The 24,246-nt window shown below is 34.7% G+C and overlaps 1 protein-coding gene across 4 annotated transcripts in view; it reads left to right on the top strand.

Moving 5' to 3' along the window:
* The window catches only part of NAV3 (neuron navigator 3), a 296,173-nt gene that overhangs the window by 221,955 nt on the left and 49,972 nt on the right, over nucleotides 1-24,246 (top strand). For all 4 annotated transcript variants that reach the window (XM_066257605.1, XM_066257604.1, XM_066257603.1 and 1 more), the window contains 3 exons: nucleotides 1,671-1,694; nucleotides 4,102-4,179; nucleotides 17,580-17,663. In XM_066257605.1, the coding sequence (XP_066113702.1) occupies nucleotides 1,671-1,694; nucleotides 4,102-4,179; nucleotides 17,580-17,663 (186 nt within the window). The remainder of the gene's footprint in view (nucleotides 1-1,670; nucleotides 1,695-4,101; nucleotides 4,180-17,579; nucleotides 17,664-24,246) is intronic.

The raw sequence follows: 24,246 nt of genomic DNA, 5'->3' as shown, positions 1-24,246 counted from the left end.
AGGGGTAAATCAGTCTGCTGAGGGCCTGCGGTCAAGGCACATATGAGAAAGCAATCAATGAACAACTGAGGTGTAGCAATGAAAAACTGATGATTGATGCTTTTATTAATAAAATTAAAAATGTTTTCACTTAAAAAACTGAAGTTAAGATGTAAAATATTCAGGCTTTATGTTAGTATTTATTTTTAAAACAATTAGGATTCAACTATTCAAAAACACTCTTTAATTACTATATTACTAATTACACATTATTTTTAAGAGTAGAGAAAATATAGGAAAGAAAAATCTAAAGAGATGCTTACACATAAAAGTATTTTGATGTTAAAGTTATTTTGTTTTATGTTTTCTGGAGAAAAAGTAGACATAAAAAGTGGTTCACCTATATCTGCATCAATTAATCAGGCAATATTCCAAAAAGGAATATTGTTTTTCAGCTTTAGATCTGCTCCAAGCGATAAGCTGACTTGTACTGTTAAGTGTTATTATGCCTTCTCCAACTTTCTGCGGAATCAGAGAACTTTCCAAGTATACTGGTGCACAATTCATACTCTGAAATTTTGCAGCCCAGCACAAAGAAAACCAGAGCTAGGAGTCTTCTGCAACTGAAGCCAAAACATCCTGTGATTTTCTCTAACCGTACTCATTTGCATAATCTATATATGCTGAAATGTTCATCAACCACTTTGATCACCAACTAAACCCTGAATCTTTTAGAATTTTTCTGACTTTCAGCCAAATAAACTTAATTAATAATCATTAAGAAAACTAAAAGAAAGTAGAAACTAAAAACCTGGTATCTATGGCTATCAGCAGAGGTCAGCCTTTTCCCTCCAGCTTTATTGGGCATTCTTTAAGATCTGTAAGTCATTCTGACTCCTAAACTTGGCTGAAGATCCCTATAATTTCATGGAGTCCATTTCCCACCATCTAAATTTTATTTTATTATTTTAAAAAATTATTTTATTAATTTAAGTGAGAGAGGAAGAGAAGGGGAGAGAGAGAGAGAGAGACAGGAACATGGATCTGCTCCTGTGTGTGTCCTGACTGGGGATGGAAACGGGCAACCTCTGTGCTTTAGGACAATGTTCTCACCAAGCCTACTATCCGGCCAGGACCACAATCTAAATTTTAAAAATGCAATATTTTTTTCTGTGCCTATATTTTTTAGGGTATAATTATAAAACTAGATTGAGGAAAGTACAAGGGGGATAAATGATGATGGACGAAGACTTGACTGGTGGGGAGTGAACACAACGCACTGTACGGTGAGGTGGTGTAGAAATGGGCGCCTGAACCCTGGATGATCATGTTAACCAGTGTCACCCCAATATATTAAAAAACTTAATAAATAACGAAACTCTTTTGTTTTTGGTCTCTATCTTAGGATAATACTATCTCTTAATTCAATTCTTTACTTTTAAAGCATATGATCTACCCATGAATCAAATAACCTATATTTTAAAAGTACTAGATGGTTTATAGAGAAAGAAATATTCATTGCAATTCTACAGGTTCTTGTTCTTATTGTTTTAATATTATACATTTTACTATTCTTATGTTAAATCGTAGTATTTTAAATACAAAATATAATTGTTTTACTCATATATGCTTGTGAAATGAATTGAAATTAATTATTTATAATATATATTTTTTTACTTTATTTTTTACAGGCTGAAGAAAAGGCTCATTCAGAGGTAAAAAGCTTGCCGCATTTTTATATTTTATATATATATATATGATGAAATGAGACTTTCTTCCACTAGAGGGCTCTGTGTTACAATAACTTAACCCTCCAGCACTATGGATACAAATAACCCAAGGCGTTGATAAAAGGTCTTGGATATTTCCTCTTAAAAGATAATGAAAGGAAGTTTTCAGAAGCAAACTCTCTTCTCACATTATAGATTGGAGTCTTAGCTAATAAATTGTGTCTAGTAGCAAGCACTCATAAAATCTTTGATGGATAAATGACTGTGTGGTCTTTCTATTTTATTAGAATCTCTTTTCCCCATCGCTGTAAAAGTAACTGCATAGGATTAAGGAAACTATTGAATCTTGGGCATCAGACCTGCACAAGCTACCAGCATCCCAGCCCATCTCTCTGGAGTCAGGACTTTGCTGCCTCTAATCACCAGTGTGTTATATTGTTCTAATCACATACATTTCAGAAATGCACATTTCCTTGCAATCATATGCAAATCAGAATTCAGCTAGGATAGAATATTCTTTTTCTTTCTCTTCGTATAAGAGTTGTCCTGGCCAAGGAGAGCAGAGGACTTTAAATAGGCCTTTATTCAGGTATAATAATGACTATTTGATTGGTTCATACTGAGGCAGTCAGACTATAGAGAAAATAAGTGTTCTGGCAACAATCTCTACAAAGGAACTCTTTCCTTTGAAGTCATATTTTATTAGCCTTCAATGTAAAATTTGTGATGTGCTTTAAATTATTGAAAACGTACTGATTACACCAATTTGATTTTTGTAGTTGCTAGACTTGAAAACTGATTTTTTTTTTAAACAACCTATTTTATTCACATTGTTTGGACAGGGCAAGGCTTCTAACATTGCTCATACAATAGCTACTGAAGTAAAACCATGCCACATCTATTTGCCTTACTAATAGCTATCCAATAGCCCTTTTATCATTCATGCCCCATAATGGGACATGGTTTTTAAAAAATAATTTACAGTACTTGAAGTTTTCCTAGATTATATTTTAAAGGAAGTAGCATCACGTATTAGAGACAACTGATTTGAGAAAGCCTCTTTGAATTTGGTTTAAGAACGAAATGGATTCTCTGATTCCTGAGAATGTTTGTGGTTATCATCACAGGAATCACACGCAAAAGTTAACTGGGGCTGGGGGGGGTGTCTTTTTAAAAACAGGAGTGGAAGGACAGCACATTTGCCAAAATTATAAAAATGCCTTCTATCTCTGCCTCCAGCTTCCAGCTCACTTCTTTTTTAGTCTCTTAATATTGACCACTGTTTCTTCACCACAAAAATCTAATTAATGTGAAGGGGGGAAAAAAGTAATGCTCTTTCAAACTGAGATAATATTCCAGAATTCTAAATTTAACAAAAGAAGGCTTGTTTTTGAAGAAATGAGAATCATCAGAGGAGGATGTTTGGCATCTAAGTAATTAATGAGACCAGAAGTATACTTGTGAACTTAAAAATGTTTTACCCTTACTAATCATTTTATTTCATGGCAACATGAGACATGCAGATTAAATTGTGGTTGTACTTAAATTAAAATTTTTTATATAATATCATATACTCCTATTTTTCTGCTTCAGATTTATTTTATTTAAGTGTGGACTTAACTAAAAAGTGAAACATTTTAACATACTTATTTTGTTGTTTTATCTAGTTATTTGTACACTATTACTGATTTTTCCCCTTGTTTTTAAACTATGGGTCATCTATAATGTATTTCTTCTTTGACCTCATAGTCACTCACTGAATAAAAAGCATTATAATCAAGATTTGGGAAGACTTCTCTGAGTGTTAGTCATTAAAACTCCAGGCAATAAAATTATTTTCAAGGATGGATCATTAAATGTTGAATTAGAGCCAACTTTTAGTGACTTCAGGATATTCCACAATTCTGAGAAGTCGCCAAATTACAGAAAGTTAAAATAAACATGCAAAAAAAGAAAAAAAAAACTGATAAAAAAGTAACAGTACCTATTTCTCAAAAGACCCAGAAAAAAATATGTATATGTACATTTAATTTTTACAAAGAAATGATTTCATTACTGAGTTTGGTTACTGCAAATTTCTATAAAAAAATCAATAAAGAGTAAACTGATTCTTGAGTCAGGTGGGCATGGCAAATAGAACAAGCAAGCGCAGCTTAATTGGCAGGTTTGAGTTCCAGCTTTGAACATAGGCACTCACCCCTCTTCCTCTCAGTGGCTTTTGATTGTTACTGTGCAGCCAGTGTTCACATTTCTTTAATTTTCAGAAATTGGTGCTGAAATGGTGGGGGGAGAAAGACTTAAATATAATATTAGCTTTGCTTTCTTGGATTGAATTCTAGTTGAAATTAAAAATCTCCTAGCATATTCAACTGACTTTTTAAATTACATTCAGCAAATTCATAAACTGCGGAGAGAGCTGGTTGCTTCACAGGAAAAGGTGGCCACCCTCACATCTCAGCTTTCAGCAAATGTAAGTCACTTTTGATTTTTTTTGACACATTAACACAGATTTTTATATAGGATAATTTTAGTAATAAGCTTATGCACTTTAAATGTCAAAAATTATACAGTTTAAGTCACTAAATAGTGGGCTCCTCTAAAGGTATGCTTTCGAGTACATTGGGTAATAAAAGGTAAACCCAAGTTGATAAGGAATCATAATATGGTTAAAATAGTCTTTTATTTCTTGTGAGGTTGGAAGTATTAGCAAGAGCTACAAGGATTATTTCTTATTTTTTTTTTTTTTATTACAACCCACACAGAAGATTTCCTCAAGCCACAATACTATTAGGGATTGATAGTGATTAACTTTGGTAGATAAAAATTAATGTGCTCTGCCTCCATCAGTGCAATTTCTTAGACAATTAGTTAAGCATCCAATTAATTCTAAAAAATTAACTTAGGTCTATATTTGGGTATCATGGCTGTATTATCAATGAGATATATTTATCTCAACAACCTTGGCAGCCTGTTCTCGGTCTCACAGCTGAGAACAGCAAAAATGATGGCAATGAAGACCATCAATTATATTAACATTTCTGAAGATCTTTCCGTGTGCCAGGGAGTTCAGAGATGGAGAATAGTAAAGAACATGTGGCACTGTGCCTAGTCCTAGGGAACAATAGTGCTAGAAGCAACAGTGAGGGGTGAGCGAGCTCCCGCTATTTTGCCATATGTCCTGCCACCTTCACTCAACATTAATTTGCTCAGTTCCACTGCGTAGCTCTGGGCCTGCTGCCTGCCTCTGTTCTTTCCATTGAGTTTTTCTATCTTTTAGACAAAGCTTGACATAGCCAGACTGTGCAGGTAGAGGCCCCCTGGATAGGACTTGAATAAGTGAGACTTTAAGATGAAAAATTATGGTGCAATAAAACCTTCACAGTGTGTAAGTAAGTCATTTTATTCACAATGTATTTATTTTAGCATTCTATTTGAATTGATTTTATCTTTTCAACTTTGGGAGAATCTAGTTACTTTTGGATTGACTATTTTTTAGAAACGTTGGGGGATTCTTAAAATAGTAGTTGGTTTTAGAGAATTGTACACTGGAATAGAGCAATATTATGTATTTAAGCTATATTTTGTGTCTAAGTATACTCTTAAGTAGGCCAGAAGCAATTGTAAATTTTATACAATAGGCTAGTTATATGGTAGTATAAAACACTCCTGTCTAAGTTCCTGAATTTGTCCCCAGAGGGATATTGCAATGCAAATGTCAAAATGTTCCAGATTGTGTTTTTCTGCAACTGGGAAGACTCCGTGATAGACCCTATGCATTAGATGGATAGTCAAAATACTTACAGATGTCTTAAATGATTACTCAGGGTTTTATTTTATTTCATGAATGTCTCTTATTTGGGCTTCTATATTCAGATATTTCAATAATGGAATTTGGGCTTTTACATAGTAATTTTAAAACTAGTTCTATTTAAAAAGCAATACATGCTTATTACATTAAAAAGAAAAACAATCTAAAACAGTGTGTAATAAAAAAGGCATCACTTGTTTTATCCTCTGAGACTCTCATTACTGTTCATGGTTATTGATTTTTTTGTGTGTTTCCTTTCAAAATTGTTCTTTTATATACTCATTAACATACATACACATATATATGTATATTAATGTATGTGTGTGTGTGTGAATATATACACACACAATATACACTTAAGAAGGCGTACACACACATACACACATATGAGGAACCTAATTGTAGCATAAGGGAACAGTTCTTGGGGCTCAGCTTTCTGCCATTGTTTGGAAAGGGAGCAAACATTTTTTTAAAATGTCAGCCATTGGCTACCTACCACTTCTGCTTCAACCAGCACACCACACTATTTTTAACAATGTTTTCATGACCTGCAGTTTGTATTCTTAGCTGGGCATTGATATGATGATCAAAGGGTAAAAACTGGTTCTTGTGAAAAACCAAGCTTACTATTTTTATGTATAAAGCTCAGATAGACATAAGGTGTATAAGCAGGTATCCAGTATACCAGTGGCATAAAATATCATGGAGGAAGGGGATAATTAGGAAAAAAAATCTATATTCTCTCCCTAGGCAACAATAGTAATAATAAATAGAGTAAGAACACAGAATTAGAGGACATGGTACCAAATAGATGAATTTGTTTAAAAAGTCTAGTCTTAGAGAAAAAGTCCAAATATTTTCCAACTTCCTACTGTATATCTATGTTATCACTAGTAGTATATTTTGCATGAGGATTGGAGCTTAAAATATATTCTATTTTGCATGATTATTTTTACCCTATAAAATAGCATTTTAGAAATCTTCCCAAATCACCTCAGAGCTATACAAATAACCTGTGAGTAGTTTTATTTTTTTAATAGTAAAAAATATTGAAACAAGTAAAATATCCCTTAATAGGTCAATGAATAAACAAACTGTTGTATCCACACCATGAACTACTTACTCAGCAGTAAAAAGAAGTGAACCATTGGTTGATACACCCAACTTTGATGGATATCTCTAAGTATAGTCTATGCTCAGTGGAAAAGCTCAATTTCAAAAGGTCCCATAATATATAATTCCATTTTTATAACATTTTAGAAGGACAACATTATGGAAATAGACAAAGCTTAATAATTGCCAGGGTTTGGAATGGTGGTCACCTTTAGAGAAAGGTGTATCTTTCTCTAAAGAGGGGGGTGTATCTGTAAAATATATCAATAAGAAGAACTTTGTGGTAAGGATATATATGAACTCTACATCTGTAGCAATGTTGAATTTCATTCCTGGTTTTGATATAAGATGTGACTATTGCAGAAAACTGGGTGATGGGGTACATAGGTTCCCTCAATACTCTCTGCTACTCTTGTGACTCTATACTTATTTCAAAAATAACAACAACATGTAAAGATATACCACATTTTTTAAAAGAGATGTCTAGTTTTAGTTTTGTAGGTTATCAACCTCATTTCACCATTTAGTTCTTTTTTATTTGGTGGTGGCATGAATTGTTAAAGCTTTTTACCATCTTTTAAATTTATTGCTGAAAATGACAAAAGATGAAAGTGAAAAAATTCAGGTAATGAAGATATGCATTATCTTCTACTCTTCTACAAAGAAGTTTATTAAAATTCACTTAAAGACTAAATATTTTAGTGGCTGAGAATTTGTATAAATGGATGCATATATAAATTTGTATGAAAATTGGCCCTGGCTGGTTGGCTCAGTGGTAGAGCGTCGGCCTGGTGTGCAGAAGTCCCGGGTTTGATTCCCGGCCAGGGCACTCAGGAGAAGCGCCCATCTGCTTCTCCACCCCTCCACCCCACCCCCTCTCCTTCCTCTCTGTCTCTCTCTTCCCCTCCTGCAGCCGAGGCTCCATTGGAGCAAAGATGGCCCGGGTTCTGGGGATGGCTCCTTGGCCTCTGCCTCAGGCACTAGAGTGGCTCTGGTTGCAACAGAGCGATGCCCCGGAGGGGCAGAGCATCGCCCCCTGGTGGGCAGAGCATCGCCACCTGGTGGGCAGAGCGTCGCCCCCTGGTGGGCATGCCGGGTGGATCCCGGTCGGGCTCATGCAGGAGTCTGTCTGACTGTCTCTCCCCGTTTCCAGCTTCAGAAAAATACATAAAAAAAAAAAAATTAAAAAAAAAATTTGTATGAAAATTTTAATGTCTCCCATTTTGAATATTTTAATAGCATCATTATAATTACAAAGAAAGGAGCCTTGCATATTTATGTCTATTTGTACTTTTAAGGACATAATCTCTTTTATGCATCCAGAAATTTGAATTACTCACAAGTTACCTATTAACTACAAATCACGTGAACTTTAGTGTTTGGTTTATAATGTAACTTTAGATTCCATAGCCATAATGATTCATCAAAGGATTTAGTTAATAGTTGATTTTTTCTCAGTTCTAAACATGACAACATTTAAATTTCAGTATATGCTTTACTTCATTGCCCCTGAGTTAATATCTGTTGATGTAAATAATGTTAATAATGTTAATATCTGTTGATGTATATATATATTTTAACACACAGGCACAGAAATTTATTATAAAACTGAATAAAATTATTTCTGTATAAAATTTCTTCAACATTAGTTAATAAAAACTAAATCTTATGTAGTTTCTATTTGGAGGTAGAGATAAGCCTTTTATGAGTTAGTTTATTCAGAGTATATGTAAAGATTTTACCTTTTAGTTAATGGGATCACTACAATAAATATTGTCATTAAGAGTTATAAAAGCCATGATTTATAAGGATAAAGGATAAATTACTAGTTTGGTTTTATAGTTAATAATAATTAGTAATAACTCAAAATATTTAGCTATTCTTTGTTACTGAATATATGAAAATAATTCCATCAGTACTTAAATGTTTTTCTTTTTATTTTCTTTTTTATTATTATTATTAAGTGAGAGGCAGGGAGGCAAAGAGACAAACTCCTGCATTCACCCTGACTGGGATCCACCCAGCAATTCCCATCTGAGGCTGATGCTCTGCCCATCTGGAGCCACTGGCCCATTGCTCAGCAACCAAGCTATTTTAGTGCCTGAGTTGGAGGCCATGGAGCCATCCTCAGTGTCTGGGGCCAAACAGTTCGAGCCATGGCTGTGGGAGTGGAAGAGAGAAAGAGAAAGGTGGAGGGGTGGAGAAGCAGATGGTTGCTTTTCCTGTGTGCCCTGACCAGGAATCGAACCTGGGACATCCACACACTGAGCCGATGCTCTACCACTGAGCCAACCCGCCAGGTCCAAATTTTTTCTATTTATTCAGGGTTTGTTTTATAATGGGTGTATCATCATGTGTTTGGACCTGGAATGATTATATTCATATGGACTCCATATAATAATCTATGTTTTAATATTTAAATTTGAAATTTTCATGCTTCCCTAATAAAATGCTTTTTTTACCCCTTTGTTAAAAGGGGCAGTGGTAAGGCAGAAAGGTATCCCATGAGCTCAAATCTCATTTTGATGGGCAGAGTCTAACTGGCAATCAGTAGAACGTGCACTGACCCTTCCCCACCCTTTAGAGGTTCTCTGAAAAGAGCTGCGGAAAGGCCTGGGAAGACTCTTTATAAAGCTGTTTCTATTATACTAAGATGTCTTTAGAAAACAGAGAGAGTGTTGGCAAGAATGATAGCCTGGCCTTCCCTGAATCAATACTCCAATAAGGAACCAGAAAAAAAACAAAACAAAAACCCAAGTCCCAGAAGCAAAGGCAACTATAAACGTGTGGTCACATCATACAGATAGCCAGGTGCCCTCTCGCTGCTCTCCCACACCTTAATGCAGCCAGGTCAGGTGGGATGCATTTGTTTGTCTTTCAGTATATATTCTTTGCACATCATGGCCCTTAGATAATTTGGAAATAAGCACTAAGGCTAGTTATTACTACCATTTTTCAAAAACATCAGCAAATGTTTTTTTTTGTTGTTTTTTTTTTTTTGCCTTTCAGCATAAAAGTCTTTTAGACAAAAATCTCTTGGGTATTATTTTGTTTTGGTATTGTGTCCTATTTCTTTGCTTTATTTAATATTTTTATATAATCTGGCAATTACTCTTGCTTTTCTGCATTTCCTTTAAGAGAAAACTCTTTTACACATATTAACCATGACAAACAATGAAAGGCCAATTATATACTTACAGTAAAAGGAATGTAAAGTCTTATTTAGGGTAGTTTCAGAGTCATTTTCAATTCATCTAACTATTGATTTTCAAATGTAAAGTCATATCTATCTAATCTAGCTATCCATTCGTCCTCATATTAATCTATGTATAGAGTATTTTTTATTTGGTTGACAGGCTGTCACTGAATTCTAAATGAACAAATGCAATGCAGGCCTTTTTCCTAACGATATTTCATCATAGTACTTAGCAGCACAATAATTCTTTTTACATGTCTATCCAGATTCTGTTGTGTGATTTCAAACCTAAAGATAGTGTGTGCTAGTACCTTCCTTTCCCTATTATTCAGTCCTATCTAATTTATTACCTTGACAAACTTCACCAAACACAAGTTGGAGAATATTTATCATCATATTGATAACATTTTATTCTGGATTTAAAATTATGCAACTGCTAAAAGAAAAGCCAGAACCAAATAAACTATGATGAACAGCTCTCATAAAAATCCACAATTTTTTTAAGAAGTCATCATTTTATAAAGGTTTTCAGACAAGATATATTGTCCTATAGTTTAATCAGTTTTATTTTACATTTTCTCTCCATTAAGGTGAAAAATATCATCCCTGGTAGAAATGGTTTTCCTTATTTGCTTCTTGTACTGCTTCCTTCCCATTAATCCAATTGGTAAGAAATGTAAACTTTCATTACCTTCAAAATAACAAAGTCAATCTGATAAACTAAGCCAAAGCAACATAAATTTAAAACAATATTTCACTAACATACTTTTAATATATCTTTATTAAGAACAATGTGACTCAAATTAAAATGTTCTCTTTTAACCAATTTTCTTGTGAATAGTTAATGAAGAGCAATATTCCAAAGACTGAAAACGGACATTCTAACCATGAATATTTTGTATTTACTCATGCATACAAAATATAAGCAATATATTATATTTGTAGAGCATACGCCTCACAGTCTTGCTTTCTTTGTCATATTTTAATATCTATTTAACTGATAAAATATTCATAGAGGTAAAGTAAATGAAGTTTCCTCAAGTTTATATATGTAAGAACTCATAGTCCAGCGATTAATACTCATAATTTTAGGGGAGAGTTAAAACTTCACAATATTAAGTAGAATTTTGCATTTCTTATAGTGAATATTATTAGCAAGGGTATTCTGCCAGAATGTTCAATATTTTAAAATAAAACAAGCAGTTTTAGTTTTAGGATCATGTACACCATTGTAGGATTATAGTGTAATTATTTCTAATGGTCTAAACTGAAATCAGCCCAAGTAGTTATCATGAGCAAATATATTATAAATTAAATTAGAGCAATGCTTTACCCAAAAATAGACCTCCATGTACATACCACATAATTGAATCTGAAAAATATAACATTAAGGAGAAAAAAAACCCAATATAAAAATGTCACACAATATAATCCTGATGTTTGATTCCATTTATATGCATTCAAAATACTCTAAAGCATAGTTTTTAGTCTATCAGCCTATAGTAAAACTATAAAGAGAAGCAAGAAATAATTACTATAAATGTTGCAATAGTGGTTATCTTTGAGGAAAGAAGAGGGGACAGTGTTGGGGGAAGAGCAATGAGGACTTCTAGGGTCCTAAAATGTCTTAGTTCTTGACTGGGATGGTAGAGCATAAATGTTTACTATGTGGTAAACCAGAGAGCTTTACATTTTCATTTTATTCATTTTATACATGTTTTTACAATTAAAAGTATGTGTTAATTTCTGAGGGTATTAAGTCTGATGTAATGACATTCCTTGTCACTGAGAACATATAAAAAAAGATAATATTTTTTTATTATTATTTTTTAAATTTTTTTGTATTTTTCTGAAACTGGAAATGGGGAGGCAGTCAGACAGACTCCTGCATGTGCCTGACTGGGATCCACCTCACACGCCCACCAGGGGGCGATGCTCTGCCCATCTGGGGCGTCACTTCTGGTGCGACCAGAGCCACTCTAGCGCCTGAGGCAGAGGCCACAGAGCCATCCCCAGCGCCCGGGCCAACTTTGCTCCAATGGAGCCTTGGCTGCGGGAGGGGAAGAGAGAGACAGAGAGGAAAGAGAGGGGGAGGGGTGGAGAAGCAGATGGGCACTTCTCCTGTGTGCCCTGGCTGGGAATCGAACCCAGGACTTCTATACTCCAGGCCGACGCTCTACCACTGAGCCTACTGGCCAGGGCAAAGATAATATTTTTAAAAAGTGCTATTTATCCTATTAAATGTGCTAACAAACCTTCGAGAATCATTCTCAAGGTGTGTGTGCGTGTGTGTGTTTGTGTGTGTGTGTGTGTAAAGGAGAAGGAGCAAAGAGGGAAGAGGGTGTAGAAAAAGAATGGAGTTGTACCGATGGATTTAAAATTAATAGACATAATTTTTACAAATTTTCTTTCTCTGTATTATAATGTCAGGAAAAGAAAGGCAGCCCAGTTAAATTTAGAGCTTGAAACAAAGACACCTTTGTATCATGATGCTAATGCAGGGGTAGTCAACCTTTTTATACCTACCGCCCACTTTTGTATCTCTGTTAGTAGTAAAATTTTCTAACCGCCCACTGGTTCCACAGTAATGGTGATTTATAAAGTAGGGAAGTAACTTTACTTTATAAAATTTATAAAGCAGAGTTACAGCAAGTTAAAGCATATAATAATAATTACTTACCAAGTACTTTATGTATTTTCGCTAAATTATGCAGAATAAATCTTTATAAAACAACTTACTATAGTTAAATCTATCTTTTTATTTATACTTTGGTTGCTCTGCTACCGCCCACCATGAAAGCTGGAATGCCCACTAGTGGGCAGTAGGGACCAGGTTGACTACTGCTGTGCTAATGGAAGAAATGCCTACATTCTTGCTGTTACCAAATGGAATAAACTTTTAGCTGTTACTAATACTGAAAAATACTTGTAGTGTCCTAATTCTTAGAACACCAGTGATCTCTTTGGTAATGGGAACCTCAGCCTATCAGCTCTGCTCGAGTTACAAGGCCATGTGTTTTGAGTCCACTTACTCCCTTGCCTCAAAAAAATTAATCTTTGCCCAAAGATTGAAAAACTTTTCTCCACACATAGTTTATTATAGATGTAGTTCTTATCCTTTTAAGGGTACAATAAAACTGATCAGTTTGAAATAATGTACCTGGAGTTTTACCTCAAGCCAGTGGGTAAGTTTGCTGTACCTCCTCATGCTTAAAATTTTGTGGGTCAAGCAAGCTGTTGCAAAATGGCATATTTATAAAGACTGGCCTATTTTAGAGTCATGGTAAGATTGGTATATACTTAAGTCATAAGACTTATGAGGAGATTCCAAAATGGCTGCACAGTAGGTGGGAGCTACACTCACCTGCTCCTGGAGCCAGACGAAATTTATAGTTAAATTATAGAGCAATCAACCTGAATAACCAACTGAAGGACAGCTGAACTGAAATATTGTAACCAAGGATTTCCATAGAGACTGGTAACAAATAAGGTAGGGAAACAAAAATGGCTGGCTTTCCACATCCACATGCAGTGGCTTCTAGAAGGATATCTTGGCTGTAAAACTCTCTCACCCCAGGAGAGCAGGGTCTCATCCCCATGCAGGGATCTGAAACCCAGAGGAACAGAGGTCAGAAGAAGAGCCCACATAGCATCTGGTGGTGAAAATCAGTGGGGATTCAGTCCACCTGGGAGAGAAAGAAGACTGGACACACTCAGCCACCTTCCCAGGGTTGACTGAGCATGAGCACCAGCCTGGGGAGTGCACTGCCTCACTGTCCATCTGCTGGCAGCACCACTCTGCTGTGCCCAGGTCCTGTGGAGTTGTTTGCTGGCTGCACCCAGTGGGGACGTTTGGGGCACTCTGTTTCTGGGGAAACTCTTGATAGAGACTTGGACAGTAGTTGAACTCTATGGCTATGGAGGAGGGGTCATTGTTTCCCAATGCCAGCTCACAGCCAGAAACATTGCCTCCCCAACATCTTGGATGACTTTGTTTTCCCTTCTACTACCTGTGGCCCTGCCCTACTGGGTTCAGTCCCGTGGGGTTTGTGGAGAGGATCAGAGTGATGCTCAGGGCTAGGACTTTCAAAGTGTGTATCCAGAAGAGACTTTTATCCTTGGATCAGACAAGAAGATGCTGGGTTATGTGGCTGCATTGCATGGGCACCAAGCCTGTCTCCCCTGTGAGCTATGGTTTTGAGCTGTTTACCCAGTGGGGGTCACATTAGGCCTGACTTTCTGGCATCCAGGGGCTCCCACCATCTTAGGTTTCATTCATGCGAGGAGAGTCTGAAAGCTGCTTGGAGATGGGACTTTTCATTCACAGCTCCCTCCGAAGCTATCGCCAAGGAATGGGAGGAGGTACCTGCTTCACTCCTATAGGATTGCCAGCACCATCCACAAAGAAAGACTGTTTGGATCTGTCCTGCCTGCCAGAAGAATCCCAGTGGCACCACTATTCCAAAAAATTTCAAGAGGAGGAAAGACTTCCAAGCTCTTTGTACAAGGCCAGCATTATTCTAATTCCAAAACCAGATAAAGACACTACAAAGAAAGACTGTTATAGGCCAATATTCCTGATGAATATAGATGCTAAAATTCTCAACAAAATATTAGCAAACTGGATCCAGTAATACATTAAAAAGATCATAAACCATGATCAAGTGGGATGTATTCCAGGGATATGATGTTGGTATAATATTTGCAAACCAATAAACTTGATACATTACTTAAACAAAATGAAAGATAAATAATTACATAATCATATTTATAGATGCAAAAAAAGTGTTTGATAATATCCATCGTTCATTTATAACAAAAACTCTTAGCCAAGTGGGAATAGAAGAAACATACCTCAATATAATAAAGGCCATATATGACAAACCCACAGCCAACATTATACTCAGTGGTCAAAAACTAGAAATATTTTCCCTAAGATCAGGAACAAGACAAGAATGCCTACTTTTACCATAGCAATCAGAAGAGAAAAAGAATTACAAGGAATCCAAATTAGAAAAGAAGAAATAAAATTTAATTATTTTCAGAGGATATGCTATTATATATAGAACATCCTAACATCTCCCTGAAAAAACTACTAGATCTAATAAATGAATTTAACAAAGTAACAGGATACCAAATTAATATTCAGAAATCAGTGGCATATTTATAGAACAATGATGAACTCTCAGAGAAATAAAGAAAACAATTTTATTTATTATTACAACAACAAAAATAATAAGGGACCTAGGAATAAATTTAATGTGGGAGGTTAAAGACCTGTACTAAAAAAATTATAAGATACCGAAGAAAAAAATTGAAGATACAAATGAGTGGAAGCATATACCATCTTCATGGATAGGAAAAATCAACCTCATTAAAATGTCCATACTACCAAAAGCATTCTACAGATTCAATGCAATTCTTATAAAATACCAATGGAATACCTCACAGACCTAGAACAAATAGTCCAAAAATTTAGATGAAACCACAAAAGTATCTGAATTGCTTCAGCAATCTTGAGAAAGAAGAACAAAGTTGGAGAAATCATACTACCTGATATCAGACTATTCTACTAGCTCATTGCAGTAAAAACAGCATGGTTTGGCACTCTAATAGGCATATAGATCAATGAAATATAATAGAGAGCATGGAAATAAACACACAGCTTTATGGTCAATAGTATTTGACAAAGGAGGCAAGAACATACAATGTGATAAAGACAGTTTGGAAAATTGGACAGCTACATGCAAAAAAAAAAAAAAAAAAGAAAAAGAAAGAAACTAGACCACTAACTTATACCATACACAAAAATAAACCCAAAATATATTAAAGACTTAAATGTAAGTCATGAAACCATAAAAATCTTAAAAGAAAATAGAGGCAGTACAATTTCAGATATTATTCTTAGAATGTTTTCTCATGTATCTCCTCAAGCAAACAAAACAAAGGGAAAAATAAACAAACGGGACTACATCTAACTAAACAGCTTTTGCGCAGCAAAAGAAGCCATCAGCAAAATTAAAAGGGGACACACTGAATGGGAGACTATATTTGCCAGATACATCTCATAAGAGGTTAATTTCCAAAATACACAAAGAACTTATATAACTCAACACCAAGAAGACAAACTATCCAATTGAAAATATGGACAAAAGACCTGAATAGTCACTTCTACAAAGAGGACATACAGATGGACAACAGACATATGAAAAAATATTCAAGATCACTAATCATCAGAGATGAAAATTAAAACCACAATGAGATATCACCTCATGTCTGTCAGAATGGCTATCACCAATAAATCAATAAACAGGTGCTGGTGAGGATGTGGAGAAAAGAGATCCCTTATGCACTCTGGGTAGTAATGCAGTCTGGTGCACCCATTGTGAAAAATGTGAAGTTTTCTCAAAAAACTAAAAGTAGAACTGCCTTATGACCCACTTCTGGGACTATATCCAAAGAAACCCAGAACACTAACACTAATTGAAAAAATATATGCACCCCTATGTTCATTGCAGAGTTATTTACAATTACCAAGATCTAGAAACAGCCCAAGTGCCCATCATTAGATGAGTGGATAAAGAAGCTGTGGTACATTTACACAATGGAATACTTTTCTTTTTCCTTTTTTTTTTTTTTTTTTTTTTTTTTTTGTGAGTGATGGTATGCATGGACCTGGAGATTATTTTGCTAAGTGAAATAAGCTCATTAGAGAAAGACAAATACTATATGATCTCACTTAAGCAAAATAAAAGCATATATGATATATATGCTTATATATATATATAACACACAGACACAGACAAGAGTGTGGTAACTGCTGAAGTAAAAGCAGTGTGGGGGAAGGAGGAGGCGGAAAGGAGGGATTAATGGGGATGGGAAGTGACATTGCTTTGGGCGGTGGGCACACAATGCAGTGTGCAGATGATGTTTTCTTGAGTTGTACACTTGAAACCTGTACGGTTTTTTAAAACAATGTCACCCTAATAAATTTTTTAAAAATAACAAAAATAAATTTCCCCTAAATGACTTTTGTTTATCTACACAATAGGTACAATTCTCTGAGATTTAAAATAAAACCACAAAGCCACAAAAACATAATTTTAAATAAACTATGGCCAATTATTATTTCTAGCTGGCCTCCTTACACTTCCTTAGTTGAAGGGAATAAAGTAGAACTAAAAGTCCTTTTATTGAAAAGAGTTCAGAAAGTGAAGACAACTCTTTTCAATTCAATCCTTTGTGAGTAGAAAATGGAAAGATAATGGTCTAGCTGTCAGCAAATGTCTGACACTTGAAGGAAAGTAACTTTATAATAGAGGAGCTAACAATATCTTCAAAGGTCATCCTGCAGGTATAAAAATTGGGAACATTTGTCCTTTGACTGTTGTACTGACCTCTGCATGGGCTTTCAGTCTAAAAACCTGGCAACTCAGAACTCTATGCAGTGTTTTATGTATCATATCCTCCATGATGTCAAGTTAGAATATGTCATTATTTGCAAAATACTATCCTCTTTCAGAAGGTGAATACACATTAAATATCAAGAGTCTGAAACATTGACTTGAAGTTGAAGTTTCAAAATGGTAAATGAAAACGTGTTAATGAAGTCATCATTGAAAGCTAATTATGATGGTCATGGTGTTTAAAGTCAGAATACCTGAAATTAAGCATTTTGTAAAGTGAAGCGATTTTCTCCATCCGTATAAGCTTATGATATGAAAAACGTGTTCCTTCCTTTTTTTCCCCACAGGCTCACCTCGTAGCAGCTTTTGAAAAGAGTTTAGGCAACATGACTGGTCGGTTGCAAAGTCTAACCATGACAGCGGAACAAAAGGTATGTCCCGGCATTGCCACTGGGGCTTGAAAGAACACAGCAAGTTGCATAGGATATTTAAACATTACCTGAGATGTAGCTCCTTAAAAATTATACTGCAAAGCATCTATTCTATACTGAATTAGAAAAATTAAAAGGTAATGCCTTTTTTTTAAGATTTTAATTTAAGGACTAAAGATTCAGATTAATTTATATTGAAACGCGCGCGCGCACGCGCACGCGCACACACACGGACACAAACATACAGTTCTTTCTAAGCAATCGAATGTTACTTCTGAATGTAACTATTAAAAGAATACCAGATATTAAGAAGGAGAAAAAATTATAGGGGAGGAGATTTAGAATATTTCAGGAACAATGCGTTGTGCAGTTGACAAGAATTGCACTCTGTCAAGAATTTTAACAAATGCCATGCAGAAAGCCAGTGGCTGAGATACCCAGGAAGAAGGCTTGGAACAGATGTTAGGATTCTACAAAGTAAAGGCTTTATGTTACAGCTTTTATAGCACAAGGGACAATACTGTGTGATTTTGCAGTAAAAAGGACTAGTTGTCATCTGGGGATACTGTCTTTTTAATAAAATTAAATTATACCTAAAGCTTTAAAATAAATATGAAAGGTTTTATGATGTAGAAAAGGGAATACTAAAAGGAAAGGAACAAAAAAATTAGTTCATAAAGGCGGAAGTATCAAAAATTCCACATGTTCTAGATACAACCTGGACACCTTCCATTTGAAGACCAGTCACTTACCTCTCTGCCATTACCTTGGGGGCCCTAACTTGAGTCTTTGAATGGAGTCAGAGTCATGAAGTCTCTAAAATTGTATGGAAATATATATTTTTAACTGCATATATGTAAACTATGAATAGATGTCTGTAGTTGTCTAATTCTCAAAGAGATGCATAATCTAAAAAGTTTTGGGTATTTTCAGAATCACTACCTATAAATATCTATAGGGATGGCTTCAATTTTGTCTTTAGTTCTGAAAAGTATATCATTAGATTTAAATAATTAGCAGGTAATACCAAGTTTTGTCATTTTACCATTATTTAAGTTGGGAAGGAGCGAGGGAGGGAGGAAGGAAGGAAGGAAGGACAGGGAGAGAGAAAGAGAGAGAGAGAAAGGAAGGAAGGAAGGAAGGAAAGAAAGAAAGAAAGAAAGAAAGAAAGAAAGAAAGAAAGAAAGAAAGAGAGAAAGAGAGAAAGAAAAGATGAAAGAAATGAGGAAAGAAAGAGACCAATTAAACCAAAAGAGAAAATTAAATAATCCTATAATTAACTAGTGTAATTAGCAAACTTTATTCTATTTGCCCTATCTTCCATTCTCCTGTTTCATAGATTTCTCCTGCCCATGAAAAAGAACACTATCCATCCCTGTCAAACCTGCTCTGCAAGGGAAGATAAACTCTTTTTGAGCACTTAAATTTTATCTTAATTTTTTTGGATAGTTTACTGTTTGCCACTCTGCTCTGTAAATGAGAAGTCAGTCAATATAACACAAGGCCTCTTAGAATAGCTGAATGGAAAAGAATGCAAATGTTAGAGCCCTATAGACTTGAGACTGGATTTCAGGGGGAATCTCATGAAATTAGGCTGTTGAATCTTCCTTTTCTGACCCTCAAATTCATCATTTTAAATTGAAGGTAAACAAATACTCTATAGAACCATTATGAGGAATAAATGAGATACTATAATAAGGCCACATGCAGTAGATAGTCAACAAAGCTTACCTTCCTTTAGTGTCTCTACCTTTTCCCTTTAAAAATGTGAGATATGCAAAGTCATCATTGGCCACATGCCACGCATATTGCTGAAAACCTTTAAGAAGTTAAAGTTAATAATACATTTTGTCTCCAATGTTTTCTTCAACTCTTTTTATTTGGAAGTAAAAATCTCATAGATATCGAACATAACATGCTTGTTTGTTAATTTATAATGCCTATGAGTAATGCCTGAGTATTTTAAAATATGTCTTCATAATACAAGAAATTTTATAATTGTGTACATATAACCCTTAAAATAACATTGGTGAATGTATTAAATTTTCTCAGAGGATATCATAATGTCTGAAACTGCCCTTGCCATTTTTTATAACTGATTGTTCTTATATTTGCAAGCAGCACACACACAATGTTAGTAATTAGTTTATTAATCTGAGATTTATAACTTGCCTATTTCCAAGTGGTTTTGAGAGTCTTATAAGATTAATTGCAATATGCTATATAGCAGTGGTCCCCAACCCCCGGGCCGCGGACCGGTACCGGTCTGTGGGCCATTTGGTACTGGTCTGCAGAGAAAGAATAAATAACTTACATTATTTACATTTCATTTATATTTAAGTCTGAATGATGTTTTATTTTTTAAAAATGACCGGATTCTTTCTGTTACATCTGTCTAAGACTCACTCTTGACACTTGTCTCGGTCACGTGATACATTTATCCATCCCACCCTAAAGGCCAGTCAGTGAAAATATTTTCTGACATTAAACTGGTCCGTGGCCCAAAAAAGGTTGGGGACCACTGCTATATAGCACAATTCAGGGACAGAATCTAGTGAAATTCAGTAGAGGAATGTGTGTAACAAGATGTCTGAGCCTGTGTAATCACTGTCGCAAAGCACGGAACTGAAACAAATGTCAAGGACACCGAGGCACGGAGGAGGACTGTTTACATGTTTAGTTCTCATTCTCTGACCAGAACGACATAACTTAGTTTGAAGAGGAAAAACATTTTGGCACTGAATTCAAGAATGAATGTATTTTAAAGTCTCAAATTGAGGTCATGGAATAACAAAAGACAAAATCACTGTTCAAATAGACATTTCTCTAAAAGCTGAGGGCATAACATTTAATCATTTTTCAGTAAAGCCATTTCTTCAGGGAGCTGAGATAAAAGTGTATATTGCTCTCCATTGCTCCAACAATCCTGAGGAAAAGACGAGAGAATTTAGAGCAGAGGTTTTGAAACTCTGTTTCTGGGTTTCCAAGGTTTGTTCATTGTTCATTTAGTCATTCATCAAAGTACACTGGATTTTTTCTCTCTTTGAGATACTGTTCTAGCTACTGAAAATTCAGTATGTGTGTATATATACCCATACACACTGTTTATAACCTGGTCATAATGTAATTATCATTTTATAACTGGTCATAATGTAAAATAGAGTTTATATTCTAATTGGTGGCAGACTAAATAAAAATATGGTTAAAACATGTGTTATTTCAGATGAAGATACATACCACTGAAAAATTTAAAGCCCAGAATAAGCACATTGGGTACTGAGGCTGGATGCTAATACATGAAGAAACTAAGGCCAAGGTGGTTACATACTTAATGTAGAAACTAAACTAGGACTCAAGTCCAAGTCCTCTTGCTTTTTATGGCTTCAAAGTATAATTTTCTCAATCAAATGGCATTAATAGTTTGAAAACTACATCATGACTTTAGTTTCATTTATAGACCTAAATCCTGCCCTTGAATATTGTCCGAAAATTGTTTTTTATTTCCAGAAGCCAAATCACACTGATTTTCTTGCCATATTTGTGTGTCAGAACATTGCTTTTGTACACTTAGAGCCTGGTAAGAAACAAAAACACATGTGTGAATAACTCAGGAGGCAGAACATTTTGGGGACAATTAGGATACAACAGCACAATGTTCTGAGTATTATTTAATGAAAATTAACCTAGCAGCATTTCCCAATAGCCCCTAGAAAAGCACATGTTATATAACAGTACGTCCACAGGTAGGCTAATTGTCAGTAAAGCTGGCTGGAGGTTGAAATTATCTCTAGAAATTGTCCTACACTTAAAGTAAGGCTCAATATATTGTGATTGTGACATAGTTTGATCAAGAAGTTCTCCCAGATTTCAGGTTCTTGTTCCTTTACCAATGTTTTTCCACCAAGATTCTTTGAGAGAATTAAGAACAAATGCCCAGAGGTGTCTATCATATTTGAAGTAATAATTTTTCTGTATCTATAGAGGTACTAGTTATGTATGATTTTTTTGTCAGAATTGAAAATATATCACTCAAATTACTTTTTAGAGCTTCATATTTTTATAAAATGCCAGATGAGAAAAGCTGCCATACAAGTCAACAAAATGGCAAGAGTTCTGCATACATATTTTTATGATTTACAAATCTACATTTTTACAAAAAAATCTAAGGCTATCCTCACTGATAATTAGAAATCAGTTCCCTATAGCTGTAGTGCCACAGATAATTAGAACATATGTTAAGGTGGGCTAAGTTAGTCTTGTTAGAAGGTCAGATCACAACAGAAATTTTATTTTTGGTTCTCAGGTTTTAAAATACCACTTGACCTTTAAGAGTAAGGACAGATATTTAAAGCAAAGGGGGAAAGTATATGAAAGACTCAGGAAAGATTGTTCTAGTTGGAGAGGTGGTAGAAGTGGATCTCAAGGGAAATAAGAAAAAAAGAAGGAATTTTTGCATATATGGAGAGATAACTACTTTAGGCTTAAAAAGATTTTTTCTTTTTTTTACACAAAGAGAGAGTCAGAGAGAGGGATAGATAGGGACAGACAGACAGGAACAGAAAGAGATGAGAAGAATCAATCATCAGTTTTTCGTTGCAACATCTTAGTTGTTCATTGATTGCTTTCTCATATGAGCCTTGACCGTGGGGCTACAGCATACCCAGTAACCCCTTGCTCAAGCCAGTGACCTTGGGTCCAAGCTGGTGAGCTTTTGCTCAAACCAGATGAGCCCACGCTCAAACTGGCAAACTCGGGGTCTCGAACCTGGGTCTTCCGCATCCCAGTCTGACGTTCTATCCACTGCACCACCACCTTGTCAGGTTAGGCTTGAAAAGATTTTCAATGTAGAACTTAACTATATTTATAATTAAAGAGAATGTAATATTTTATAGGTACTTTCTTATAAAGCTGGCCTTAAAAATAACTAATATAAATTTGGCTAAACTAATATTTTCATAGATGTGATTTTTCCAAGTTATATAATGAATATATTTCTTACCTAATTATTCTTTGTTTGGTTTATGTGTCATACTGCAGAACAAATAGCCTGCTAATATCTGTTGTTTTAAAAAAGATTCTAACATTAGAAAGTAATCATTCTTCTATTCCATATTAAATGAAATTTTCTAAAACAGCAACATTCCCTGAATGTTTAACTGCTAATCTTTTAAAAATGTCTCAAGAAGAGATTTTTCTAGAAAAGATAAAAGTTTTGACATTGAAATAGCTAACTCAAAGTTAAGCAAAAATTTTTACACATTTGCATAAGATTCCATTTCCATTTTTTCTCTTTAAACATAAAGCTGATATTTTAGCAGATTTTTAATTTTTAGTACAAGCTCTATTGATTTAAATTCAAGGATGAATGTCTGGTTTCTGCTAATAATTAACAAGCATCTTAGTCTATAGGTTGTAAAGTTACTATTTAAATTATGTGATTTATTACATATGTACCATAGATATCATTTTGTGACTAAATTCCCGGTAAAAACAGGAGGAATTTTCAGTAAACATTTTATCTCTTGGGAGATTTATTTAAATGGAAAGTAAATTAAACTGTGGTAAACATTCTGTTACTTCTTGAGCAAAGACAGAATATAGATAGAACTTGGAGAGACCAAGAAATTATGATGAATTGGATCAGAATTTTGTGTTATGACACTGGAAACATTCCACAAACATGATCTTTTCCTTTTTGTTAAATAAATGCACATGAAATAACAGTAAAGTATGTATTTGAAGATCCATCTGTGAATCCAGAAGGTTGTATTGATTTTTCATTATGGCATTCTTTGACTTTTAAGCTATTAGAAGTCTATAAAAAGGGGTTATTTTTGTTTTTTTTTTAATGTCAACTGTTAGGAATATGTCAGCTATCTAATGAAAATAGATACAGGATGTGCCAGGTATCTATTCCAAACCTGGATATTATTTTCATAATTGTCATCTTTTTTTTTATTTTCAAGTGTGTAAGATTAGAATAGTCACTGGACATTCCCATGCATGCAGCCGTTTCCTACAAAGTCAGTTGTCCTAACCCTACTTCTTTTTGCACATCTGGGGAGCCTCGAGTAGTGATAAACTGTTAGCCGTGGGATGAAGAGCCCAAGCCTGACTCTTTGGCATCCTGCCAGAGCTACTGGAGAAAATGATGAGTGACAAATATATTACCAAGAAGTGCTACTCTCTAACAGGCTGACAGGGATTCTAATTTTTAGGATTGCCATTACTGCCAAGGAGGATGTTCTTGTTTTTGAGGTCCTGGTGGAAATGTTGCCTATGTTGAAAAAGCACTCCTGCTCTTTTTTTTTTTTTTGTAATTCTCTTCATTATCTTTCTCATGGTGAGTCATTTCAGGTAAAAAAAAAAAAAAGAAATAACTTACTTAAACAAGTGTGAAAGATTCAATTTATATGGGAATTTTCCTTGGGACATTTCTTAAAATGACAAAAATTGATTAAGGAAATACATGTTTTATAAAAATGTTATTTTTAAACTTTTTTTGGTAATTTATTGTTTATAGACTGTGTATTACATATATTTCTATTCACTTTTTAAAAGTTCCTATGTTGTTTGACTTGGT

This window comes from Saccopteryx bilineata, chromosome 2 (genome assembly GCF_036850765.1).
Source record: "Saccopteryx bilineata isolate mSacBil1 chromosome 2, mSacBil1_pri_phased_curated, whole genome shotgun sequence".
Lineage (NCBI taxonomy): Eukaryota > Metazoa > Chordata > Mammalia > Chiroptera > Emballonuridae > Saccopteryx > Saccopteryx bilineata.
The sequence above is the reverse complement of the archived record's forward strand: the minus strand, read 5'-3'. Positions and strand labels throughout refer to the sequence as shown.